The 12,943-nt window shown below is 50.5% G+C and overlaps 1 protein-coding gene across 1 annotated transcript in view; it reads left to right on the plus strand.

Moving 5' to 3' along the window:
• Positions 1-12,943, plus strand: part of PTPN23 (protein tyrosine phosphatase non-receptor type 23) — a 558,626-nt gene that overhangs the window by 425,915 nt on the left and 119,768 nt on the right. Inside the window, exons 20-21 of the mRNA XM_085628617.1 lie at positions 6,131-8,717; positions 9,346-9,530. Coding sequence (XP_085484743.1) covers positions 6,131-8,717; positions 9,346-9,530 — 2,772 coding nt within the window. The remainder of the gene's footprint in view (positions 1-6,130; positions 8,718-9,345; positions 9,531-12,943) is intronic.

Genomic DNA, 12,943 nt, shown 5'->3' on the forward strand with positions numbered 1-12,943 from the left:
GCTCATCTGCGCAGATCAGGGGTTCCGGTCTTCCCCTATCTCGACTACTGGCTGTTGAAAGCGGGCTCGCCCCAACAAGTCGTCTCCCACCTCCAGACTACGGCCGACCTCCTGCATTTGCTGGGGTTCTCCATCAATGTGCCGAAGTCGCATCTGAGTCCCTCCCAGAAGCTCCTTTTCATCGGGGCGGTTCTGGACTCGGTGCAGCGGGTCCGGGATATTCAGGCTCTGATTCCCAACTTTCAGCCTCTATCCCGGGTTTCGGTCAGGTTGGTGCTGCGGCTTCTGGGTCTGATGGCCTCCTGCATCCTGTTAGTGTATCACGCCAGGTGGTGAATGCGGGCTCTGCAGTGGGACCTGAAGTTTCAGTGGGCCCAGCATCGGGGCAACCTGTCCGACCATGTCTTGATCTCGGAGGGCACTGCAAAACAGTTGCAGTGGTGGCTCACGAACCGCGATTGGGTCATCGGCAGATCCCTCTCCCTACCCCACCCGGAGCACGTAGTGGTGACGGATGCGTCCCTCCTGGGATGGGGGGGCCACATGGGGGAGGTGGAGATCAGAGGACTCTGGTCTCCGGCGGAGTCTCGGCTCCATATCAACCTTTTGGAGCTGAGAGCGATCCGACTTGCACTGAAGGCATTCCTTCCCGTTGTCCGGGGAAGTGTGGTGCAGGTGTTCACGGACAACACCACCGCCATGTGGTATTGCAACAAACAGGGCGGGGTGGGGTCGTGGACCGTTTGTCAGGAGGCTCTGCGCCTCTGGACTAGGGGTGGGCGGAATATGCGTAGTCGCGTTACGCAAATCTCCGCAAAATGGTTTAAAATCTCCGCGAACACGCAGAAATTTCGCGAACACGCGGAATTGCTTGTTCGCGAGGCTTTTTTCCTGTTCGCGACCGCTGTTTGCGTGCTCGAGGGGAAATATCTCGCGAGCACGCATTTTGAGACCGCGAACACGCAAAAATTCCGCGAAGCTGCGGAAAGCTGAATTTTGGGCAATTCCGCGCTCTCCGCGGAACGCGAAATTACCTAAATTCCGCAAATTCCGCGAGCGGAGCGGAATTTACCGCCCAGGCCTACTCTGGACATGGCTGGAACATCAGGGCATCACCCTGGTGGTTCAACATCTGGCGGGCTCTCTGAACGCAAGAGCAGATGAACTCAGTCGCCGGTGCATGATGGATCACGAATGGCATCTCAACTCGGACGTGGCGCAAGGCCTTTTTCGGCAGTGGGGAGAGCCTTGGTTAGATCTATTCGCCACCGAAGAGAACGCGCAATGTCAGCAGTTCTGCGCGTTGGAGTTTCAAAGGCGCCACTCGCTCGGGGACGCTTTTCGTCACGAGTGGAGTTGCGGTCTGTTGTACGCCTTTCCGCCTATACCACTTCTGCCCAGAGTGCTGAAGAAGATCAGGCGCGACTGGGCCCAAGTCATCTTGGTTGCTCCGGACTGGGCACGAAGGTACTGGTATCCCGAGCTACTCAGTCTATCAATCGATCTCCCGATACGTCTGCCTCTTCAGGAGGACCTTCTTTCGCAGCAGCAGGGGACGGTCCTCCACCCAAACCTGTCCAGTCTCCACCTTCATGCGTGGAGATTGAGCGGCGGCAATTGATGTCATTTGACTTGCCGCTTGAAGTCTGCGATTTGATTCTGGCAGCCAGGCGTCCCTCCACTAAAACGATATACGCCTGTAGGTGGAACAAATTTGTGGCATGGTGCACAGCAAAGACTGTGGATCCCCTTTCTGCCCCTCTTTCTGAGGTTCTCCTCTTCCTTCTTTCTTTGGCCCAGCAGGGCTCTGCTCTGGGCACTCTTAAAGGTTATCTTTCTGCTATCTCTGCCTTCCTTCGGCTTCCTGATAAGCCTCCTCTCTTCAAATCCCCTGTTGTTTCTCGGTTCCTTAAGGGCATTACTCACATGTTTCCTCCTGTCCCTTTCGTAATGCCTCAGTGGGATTTGAATCTTGTTGTGACATATCTGATGTGCGCTCCCTTTGAGCCACTTCATAATTGTCCTCTTCGTCTCTTGACGCTTAAGACTGCTTTCCTGGTAGCCAACACCTCTGCTAGAAGGGTGAGTGAGCTCCAGGCTCTCTCTTCTAAGCCTCCTTTCCTTTCTATTCATCCGGACAAGGTTGTGCTCCGCAATCGCCCTTCCTTGCTTCCTAAGGTTGTGACTGTCTTTCACATCGGGCAGTCTGTTACGCTGCCCACCTTCTTTCCGCCTCCGCATCCCTCGAAAGAGGAAGAGCGGCTCCACCGTCTGGACCCAAAACGTGCGCTCTCCTTCTATCTGGACCGCACAAAACAGTTCCGGTTGGACAACCAACTCTTCGTTGGCTACGTGGGCGCTAAGAAGGGGCGGGCGGATTTTTTATTTTGGAGGGGAGGAGCCAAGATGGCGACCGGAGCAGACGCTTGAGCGCCCGGCTCCGTCGGCCCTTGGCCTCGGACTATTATCCTGATGCCCATCCTCGCCGATTCTCGAGGTGCAACGTGTGCGAAGACGCGCTGACCGCGCCGCCGCTTTCCCGGAGTCTAAGCCCGCCCGGATGCCGGAGTTCTGGGTGCTTTTGTTCTCTGCACTGGACCCCTGTGCCATTGTGGCCTTTGCCGGCCCCCTGGAAGCTCCGCAGTTACCGGACCCGCTAGCGCAAACCTGAGCCCCGCGGTCCCGATCCCACCTCGCACCACGGATCGTCGCCGGATGAGCCCGGGGAGGGACGGCCGGACACCTTCTGCACCCTGAGCCTGACGGACTGGAGCTGTGGGGTGGGCCCCGGTGCGGCGGGTCTCCTGCCCCGCTCTGAGGACCGCGCTGTGGGAGGCTGCTGACCCCCTTCTTCTATTGCCTAGTCGGCGGCAAAGAGAACCCGCGGGAAGAGAAGCGACTGTCGGCCTTCCCTGTTGCGGCGCAGACCTGAGGGGAATTGACTCTTTGCCACGACCCCCCCCCCTGGCCATTACACCGTACAGCGGTAAAACATGGCGTTGATTGCCTGCTCGCGGCTGGGGGGTGATGCTCCGGTCTCGCCCGCTGCCCACTTCGCCCTCCCTCTTCCGGACACCAGCTCCACAGTGCCGTCCCGGATTGCTGCCGATGTGGGGGCCCAGCTTCCGCTGACATGCGGCTCCGTTCTGGCTGTCCTGCGGGACTTTCGACTACAAATGTGTGCTGGCCTGCAGGCGCTGAGTGAGCGGTTTGACTCCATACTGTCGGCTGCGGGTCGTGAGCGCTCTGTTTGTCATCAACAAGGCGTGGGTCTACCAGTGCTTTTGTCCTCTTGCGGGGACGCAACGGCGGTGTATGATTGTGCTACACTGGTGCCTGCATCCGGCGTTCCCGGCACCCAGGATCAACCGCTCTCCAGCTCAACTGCGGATACTTTGTTCCCCTGGTCATGGCTACCTGCTTCATTGTTGCCTGCCTCACCGCGTCCGCAAGAGTATCCTGCTGAGCGATACCTGACAGCCTCGAGGAATCGTCCGCGGTGGCCTACTGCTTCTTTTCTGTGGAACTCCTGTACTCCACTTGCCAGGTCTGGATTTTATGTGGTGCAAAGAGGGACCTCAATAGATGGTCGGCGGCCATTTCGTGATCCTACTTCACCATCTTCTCACACCCGGCCATCTTGTCTTTGTCTGCTCGGGATGCGGGGCCTTCATGTAGGGGCTGGCTTACTCCCAAGCCCGCGATCGGGCCAGGGCTAGAAGGACTTATATTGCCATGGTTCATGGACGGGCTGGACTGGGACTGGAACTGTATGTATGTGTTGTGTGCACTCGTCGCGACTTGTCTTCCTTCGCTTAAATTGTTGTGACACGTTCTTTTCGCACGCAGTTTTTTGGCGTAGTGGGTTCTCAGTGTGTGGAGGCCATAGCTGGCTGATGGTTTGGGGCGCTCTGGTGTTCCGTGGGCTCCTCCCCACCTTCTTTTCTGTTTTCTTATTTTCTTTCCTCTATTCCTACTTTCTCTCTTGTCTATATTTCGGGTTCATTGGGCGACAGGCACTATGCTGGGGGGGGGGGGGCAGGCCGTAGCCTCCGCATTGGTGTAGGGTGGGGGGGGTAATACTCTGTTCTTAATTAGTTCTATGGGCCTTTTTCTTTTATGTCTCTGCGCTATACTTACTTCGATTCGGGGTCCGGGTGTGGGGTGGATTGAGTGGGGGCGGCTCTGGAGGGGTGCGTAATTGCTCATGTGATTATCCTGTTATATCACTGCACCGCCTCACTGCTTGAGATTTTACTTCCATTGTTGTTTTAATGATGCTGCTGCTCTCCCGTGTGGTGAAGCTATCTGGCGGACTCGAATCTGTTTTGTTCTTATCCTTCACTGACTTTTTTCCCTGATAAAATTACCTTAAAAACTTAAAATTAACCTTCACTTCTCCTTCCCCTGGTGTCAAGGATCTTTCCAGTATATAACTCATAACTCGTTGTTAATCTTGACCGTTGAAGCACAGGGGATGTAATGTTGGTATCAGTGCTTAACCGTATCGTGGCCGGCCTGACGGTTGTAGGCCCGTATTTGTTCTATTAAGATGCACGAATAAAGGTTTTAAAAAAAAAAAAAAGAAGGGGCGGGCGGTGCACAAGTGAACCATCTCTCGTGGGTTGTTTTGTGCATCAAAGCTTGTTACTCCTTAGCAAAAAGGAACCTCCTGTTGGGTTGAGGGCCCATTCCACTTGGGCCACGGCGGCGACGACTGCCTTGGGTCGGGGAGTCCCCTTGCAGGACATCTGTCAGGCAGCAACGTGGGCCTCGCTGCACACGTTTGCCAAGAATTATTGCCTGGACAGCCAAGTCCGGAGAGACGGCTTCTTTGGCCGTTCTGTTCTCCAGGACTTTCTGGTGTGATCTTGGTTCGCAGACCCACCACCGGGTTTGGTATTGCTGGGGTATCTATTCTAAGGTGAGGAATCTAACTAACTTGTTTCTTTCAGATGAACAAGTTACTTACCTTCGGTAACGATGTATCTGTAAGAAACTTTAGTTAGTTAGATTCCTCAACGACCCACCCATCCTCCCTGTTCTTTCAGGGCCCTAGACTTTTGTGGCACCAGTGTTGGTCTCTTGCATGGCTCTGCCTTCCTGGCGCGGAAAGCTATGTACAAGAACTGACGTCAGCGTGCGAGGGTGACTACGCCTAGCGACGCGCAAGCGGTATTGCTGACGAAAAATCTTTCCGGATCCAGCCTGACGCCTGGGGATATTCTAAGGTGAGGAATCTAACTAACGAATGTTTCTTACAGATACATCGTTACCGAAGGTAAGTAACTTGTTCAATTATCCACCAGAGGAAAAAACAGGGCTACATGTAAAAAGGTTCAAGGGCAAGGCAGCACTGCTTTTTAAAACCATACAGAGGTCTTTCATCCTAGCACATAGCATCAACAGGGCAAGAAGAATTTACAAATCTGATACTGTACCCAGACTCCATCATCCTTCCCCAAACTTCTATGTCGCACTTGTATGAAATCTTGGCATGAGTTGTTGGATTCATTCCTCACTTGATGCCTCTCTTGAAAAAGGACAGGTGTTGACCATGCAACACACCATGGGTTCTTGCATTCTGGTTTGCCATATGTTGCTTCCTCATCTAGTTATTTACATGCTATCAAACCTAATTCCAACCAGTTAAAGATGAGGAGAAACAGAAGGGAGGAATAAAAAAAGAATCTCGTGATGATTTGGTACTCATAATCCTTGCTCTCCATCCTTTACAACGTCCATCGAGCCATGTTCTTTAGGCACAAACCTCCTTGCATGTCAGGCCAAATATGGTGGAGTTATCTGAGATACACGAATCACAGGATGGGGGCTCAGTCTGTGGAAGGTCAATTGCACTAGGACTCCAATAGGACGTTTCCTGGACTTGCCTAAAATCCAAGCGATCCCTAAATAGTTGTGAAAAAAGGAAGTTGAAATACGTAGGGTACCCAAGCCATGAAGAACGTAATTCTTCCTATTATATGTTACGAAAGTAAACAAAATTGTGCAAGCTAGCAGAATATAATTCTCATCTTTATGGCTTTTCGGCAGGGTATCACTAAATTGTATTCTGTTATTTTCTTTTGCTTAATGCAAAGTATTTATATTTTTTCTTTATCTGCTTTAGGGAGATGAAGAAGAAGCCTCCTCCAAGACCCACTGCCCCAAAACCTGCTCTTCAAAAGGCCCCCTCTGATTTGGACTTGGAAAACGTTTCTGGCTTCAATATGGCTGATTTGGAGCATCTCAATTCGCTTATTCTTGCTGATTTACCCGAAGAACTCAGGAGCTTACCACCCGAAACTTTGGCAGCACATCTTGCTAGATTATCTGGAGATGGCTTGGGGGTCTTTCCCATGGACACAGTGAGTGGATATGGTGGAGTGAGGCATCGTGGCCCAGAAGCTTTTGTTGGCAATAAGACAGCAAGCGCACCAATATTGCCACCCATGCCTGGGCAACAGGCTATGCCATTTAACCAAAGGAACTTTAATAACACTTCTCAAGTGCCTGGACAGGGACCTCTGTATGCACCTGGCAGGTTACCAAATCCTTCATCAGGTGTTCCTGTTAGCTCTGTCCAGGGATCCTTCCCTCCTGTTTCTTATTGTGGTCCTCAGTTTGTTGCTGGCCCATCAGGTACTCCGCTGCAAAGAATGCAACCGTCTGCACCTCAGTCAGCAGTTCCATCCCACACTTCAGTGCCGTCCTCATCTGGGCATCAGAACTATCCACCTGGCACTGTGATGGGAGGCCATGCACCATCAAATGTTTCCATGACTCCTGCACAACCTAATTTTCATGGTGCTCACTTACCCCAGCAGGGTATGCATATTCAACAAATGCCTTCTGCTAACACCGTTGCATCTGCTGGATATCCTGTCTCTAGTTCCGCCTGCAGAATGAGCCAGCAGGTTTCATCCTCTAGTGGTTTACCAGGTGGACTTGCTTCTGGTGTTCCATTTGTACCTCATTCCCAATTTCCTGGTATCAGGGATAATAATGTTCCTCAACACATGCATGGTGTTAGACCATCAACTACTACAGTTGATAGTATCCATGCTCCAATCTCAAGTTACACTACTCCTAGGGACATTGGAGGGCATGTAAGGCCAATGCTTCATAATCATCAGCCAGCAATGGTCCAGCCCCAGGGTACCTACGTGGGTCCGCAGGGGCCTTCAGCTATTGGACAAGCAGGACAATTTCAGTATCCTCAGAGTGGGGTCCAGCATTTTGTACATGCTCCTCAATCACATTATCCTTCTGGACAGGCCCAACAAATGTTTCACCATCAAATGCCGACCAATATGGACATGCAAGCTAGACCTCAGCAGTACTCTGTGCAGCCTCCATTCCTTCCTCAGCAAAGACCACAACTTCAACACCAGCAGCCACCTCCCATGTTTCAGGCTCAAATGCAGCCTCCCATGAGACCTTTGGCACCAGTTCAAATGCATCCTCAGCAACATTTCCAGTCACAACCTCAAAGCCAGTTTCACGGACAGCATGGAACCATGGTGCAGATGATTCCACAACTTCCTGTACCAGTCCAGCTTAATGCACAAATGGGCCCACATGTTTTTCAGCACCCTCCATTGCAGGACAAATTGCCCCAGCATGGCCATCCACCACATTCAGGCAGCATGAGTTTTCCTGGTGCGCTACCCATGGTTTCCCAGCAACAGGTTCCCAGCATTCCTGCTGCATTGATGCAAACAACTCAGCAACTTCAGCCTCATCCTGCATCCACTGGGATTCAGTCCCTGCCAGCTGGTTCCCCTGCCCAGTCTGCATCGAGCATGTCTTTTACTGCTGGAGCCCCTAACAGACACCCGTGTACTTCTGGCCAGATGCCAATAGTAGGACCCCAGTCTGTATCATCTGGTCAAGCTGCACCCCATCATGTTCCTTCACCTCCCAGCCCTGCCGTGAGTCAAATGCCAAGCAATGTTATGGCCCCTGGCCCCCCTAGCATGCCTTCCCCAGTACCATCACCACAGCCACCCATGACTATTCAGACTCCAGCCATCATACCACCTTCTGTACCAGGTGCGACTCCATTACCACAGAGACCTCCCCCAAGTCTTACTACTGGGACTACCACGCAAGGTTCTGCTGATGTCCTTTTTCACCGCCAGAGCTCATCCACTGATGACTTGTTGTCATCCAGCCCAGAGAGCCAGCTTGGAGGGTCGAAAACGTCAGTCAACCAACCTCTTCTACAACCAACAAAGGCAGACACCAAAGATGGCCTGAAGCCAAAGGGTATACAACTGATAGAAAAGGACCCCTATGAGAAACCTGAACATATCATGAGGCTTCTGTCAGAGCTGGACCGCTTTAGAAATGTAGTTAGCTCCTTAGAAAGTCCAGTATCTGGATCTTTAACACTATTGGATAGCATGTGGAAAGAATTCCAGGATGCCCAAGAGAAAGAAGCCCGGCAGCTCTCCATAGCCATTGCCCGCTGCTACTCTATGAAAAATCGCCACCAAGATATCATGCCCTACGACAAGAACCGCATTGTCATACAATCTGGCAAGGACGATTACATCAATGCCAGTAAGATAGAAGACCTCTCCTCTTACTGTCCAACAATAATTGCCACTCAAGCACCACTGGTTGGAACTGCCTCAGACTTCTGGTTGATGATCCATGAGCAGAAGGTCTCCTTAATTGTCATGCTGGTGTCTGAGCAGGAGCTGGAGAAGGTCAGTAGCTGTGTTTCTCATGCTTGCATTTTATGTACCTGAATGATAATGTTCAACTGTTCATTCTTTCTTTTTTCCTTATACTGATCCAGCAAGAGCTATTTTCTGGAAGTGCATTCCCAACTTTAGGTGGTAAAGATGATGCCCCTTAGGGAGATGAACACAAAACGGAATTTTCCATCCACCACTTGCCTATCTTCTTAGAGCCAATTTCGTAAACTTTTTATGGCCCTGAGCCGGAGAAACTTACTTTAGACGTTAGTGAACCCAGCCATTCTGCCACTGTGTCCCCCTCGTTCAGGGCTATTCCTCTGAAAGGTCTGACCTATTGTAGGCAGATACTAATTGATGCTCTGGGTGGAAGATTTGGAAAGTGCTGTAGAGATTGGGTGATTTTTTTTTTCTCAGGCTCAGAAAAAAGAGGGGAACGGTTATGTGCACTTTTCTACAGCATTTAAGCTTATTTACTAGACAAGGTGAGCCCTGAGGTAGAGTGGTATTTTATTTTAATGGAAATCAAGCAAAGGGCTCTGGATGGAAGAAATATTCACCTTGGTTTCAGTGTTTATTTTGTATCCTGTATTTAGAGCGATGTTTTACTACACCTTTTTATATTTGTCTTTTTCAGCAAAAGGTGCCTCGTTATTTCCCTACAGAGCGTGGACAGCCGATGGTGCAGGGACCAATCACATTAACCCTGACAAGCCATAAGGTTAGCCAGACGCATGTGGAGAGGATGATTGCTTTGCAGTACCGGGACCAGAGTCTGAAACGCACCATCATCCATCTACAGTTTACCTCCTGGCCTGAGCTGTACGTGCTTCTTTACACTAATTTACATTGCAGGCTCAGTATGGCAGTGAAAGGCATAGAATCTGTTTGGGTGAGGCAGATAAAACTGTTGTCTTGTTTACATCCTATAGCTATGAAATACAAATTCCCCACTATACCTCAAAGCACAATGCATGCCAGTTTAGATCAACTCTCATTTTTGTATTCTTTTTTAACTGCAGTTCTAGCACCAGCGGTAATCCCAGTTCGAGCAGAATAGGGTGGGTCAGACAAGTAAAGCGTCTAAATATATCACCCTTACAGTGACCTACAGTACATAAGATAAAGTGCTGTCAGTTGTCCATTGACAGCTTCCCATCCTATAGGAAGCTGGCTCTGTATATACTATACCAAAATGAGGTATAGTGTGCACAGAGTCCAGTGGAACCCCAAAGGTAGGCAGAGGTAAAAGTAGATACCACCTTACTCTCTATTTGTGGCAGTGTGGGTGAGCAGTAAGGCTTTATCAGAGGACAGTGCTAAGAATTTGTTGCACACACTCGGGCAAGAAATGTCACACACTCAAAGACTGAACTCAATCCAATTTGTTTGTATAAAAAATATTATTTAGTTATTATTTTATTTCTAGAATCAAGCCAAGCCTGGTACAGGTAAGTGAAATAATACTTTGCAAAATCTTATGCAGTGATTTACAGTTGAATGCAGGTTCAAATGCAGTTAGTTGAATTGCAGTTAAGTCAACAGCTCGAAATTACTTTTCAGTTAGTTTACAGATTACTTTGTACATTACTTTTTAAGTTACTTTTTCTACTCCGTGTGATATGCCTAGATATCACTCTGGGACATTTCCTAGCGCAAAGGTAAGTAAATCAGTTTTTGTACATTTGCAGTTTTTCAATGTTTCATACAAACCAAGTCCACACTTAGAAGAATTTTCAAGGAATGCAGTCCTATGGAAGGAACTGAAGTTAACGGTTCACAGGTAAGTACTTTTTTGTGGGAGTTGGTATTGTGGGGTTAGAACCAGGGTTCCCCCAAGGTCGAGGATGCACTTTCAGGACACCCTCCACGACACTTGGGCGGCCGGGTGCAGAGTGCTGGGGCCCAATGTTATCCAATGGGGGACAGGGGTCCTCCGGTTGGTGGCTTATCACGAGCAGGCCAGAAGGTTGTGGGAGCAAAGCTCCTGGTATTAGGCTCAGGGCAAAGGGGGATCCGAGTTAGCACCCAAAGTACACCTGCAGCGGCACAGGGGCGGCTGGGTGCAGGGTGCTGTTTTGGCATCGGGTGCCCTGTTGTTTTCAATGGAAGTTGCTGGTTTTGGATTTTGGCTGCAAGCTCGGTCCAGGAAGACTTCTGGGAGAAACCATCATCTGGGCATGTAAATTGGAGAGCGCGGGGACGTAGTTGCACCTTGGGTTCTCTTCTCCAGGGCGCAGGGCGACTGGATGCAGGGGTGTCTTTTGATGTCGGATTTCACCTTACCGGGCCACTCGCAGTTGGGGGGTCTCCATGCAGATGCTGCAGGTGATGTTGGGAGTCCTGGAGGGATCAACCCACACTAGACTCGGACTTTGGAGCGCTGGGGGACCTCCCTGGGACCTCTCGGACTCGGGTTGTCGGCGTCGGGTGCAGTACCAGGTGTCCAGTTTCTTTTTCCTCAGCAGGTTCGTAGTCTTTCTTTGCTATTTCTTTTGAACAGAGCTGCTGTTCACAGAACTGTCTTTGTGGAAGACAGTCAGTCCTCCCATGAGTTCTGGAGGTTGCTGGCTGCAGGACAAGGTAACTTTTGGCGCAGGATCTCTGGAAACTGCAGATGGGCCGGTAGGGCTCGAGCCAAGTCAGTTCTTCTCTGCAGTCTCCTCTGCTGGTTGTCTTCTTTCGTCCTTCTTAGGTTGCGGGAATCTGTATCTTGGTTCAGACTGTACTGTACTTAGGGTGCATTTTAGGGCTTGCAAGGTATGTAGCCGATGGGCTACTGAACTTAGGGTGACTACACCCTTTGTGTGCTCACCCCACATGGGGGAGTGGGCACAATCCCTAATCCTGATTCGAGAGTGCCTGCCATCTGCAAGAAGTGGGTCACTGAAGAGTGGGCTCCACCTCGCCTCCCCCACCTCAGGGGTGGGGTTGGCAGAGGTGGGCACACCTTCTGGGCTGTGCTAATTTTTCCCCCTGTATTCCCGCTGAAAAGGAGGGGAGACAGGAAGGGGGCCTGCTTCTGATAGCAGAAGAGGCTGGGGGTCGCATTACAAAGGCGACAAGGCTTTTGAAGCTCCCATGCCACAGATGGCTCTTCCTGACCTCGGGGAGGTGTGACTAGCTCTGCCCAGGAAAGGCTTTGTTTCTGGGCTCAGGGAGCGAAGGCTCCCACCCCGGGGGTCCAGGAACATGCCTCAGGGTGACAGGTTGGTGTGTACCAGTCGGGGAATCCACCAGAGGCTGGTCATTTTTCAGGGGGCATCTCTAAGATGCCCTCTGAGTGCATTTTTCATTAAATCCCACACTGGCAACATTGTGGGTTTAATGTGCTGAGAAGTTTGATACCAAACTTCCCAGTTTTCAGTAAAGCCATTATAGTGCTGTGGAGTTCGTAATGACAAACTCCCATCACCATATACTCTTAATGGCATTACTGCACTTACAATGTCTAAGAATTGGTCTAGACACTGTAGGGGTACAGGGCTCATGCACCTGTACCCTCAACACCGTTATAGTGCACCCAGCTTGAGTGGGTTGTAGGCATGGCACACAAGGATGTGTGCCATGTCCACTCTTCACTTTGTTCTGTACCAAAACACACATCCTGCAAAGGCAGTGTATGTGTGTGTATAAAGGTACAGTGCCTCTAAGGGTGGCTTAATAAGTGCTGCAGCCCTTAGAGCCTTCCCTGGCCGCAGTGCCTTGGGTACCTGTGGTACCATTTTCAAGGGACTGACATGTGGCCAAAGAGTGCCAATTGGGTTTTGTCTCAGTGCAGTTTTGGGGAAAGAGCATAGGCCCTGGGTACCTGTTTGGCAGGAACCCAGGGCACACTCAGTCAAAGTACATCAGCAGTTTGGCAAAAGTGGGGGTGACTATGCAAAAAGAGGGCACTTTCTTACTGTCGTGTTCCATGTCGTTCGTCCTCCTGACCTTTGTTCACTATCACATGCTCATTTGCAAGTACCACATGATTTATTCTGGGCAGATTAAAGGGAACTTCTGCTCTTTCTCTCTTATTTACCCCACACCCCACTCCCTCCGCCTGCTACTGAGGAGACCTGAATTCAGTCACATTTCTCCGGTAATTTTGTATGTTTCTCCCTATGCACATTGGGAAAAGGGAAACAATGTGCTCTTACAAACTTTTCTTAAAATTGGGCAGCCAAACCCGGGTCCGAGTAGCATTTTTGAAGCTATTTCATTAGTACGACTGTTGAGTACTTCGCCTG

Source organism: Triturus cristatus, chromosome 10 (genome assembly GCF_964204655.1).
Source record: "Triturus cristatus chromosome 10, aTriCri1.1, whole genome shotgun sequence".
NCBI classification, from domain to species: domain Eukaryota; kingdom Metazoa; phylum Chordata; class Amphibia; order Caudata; family Salamandridae; genus Triturus; species Triturus cristatus.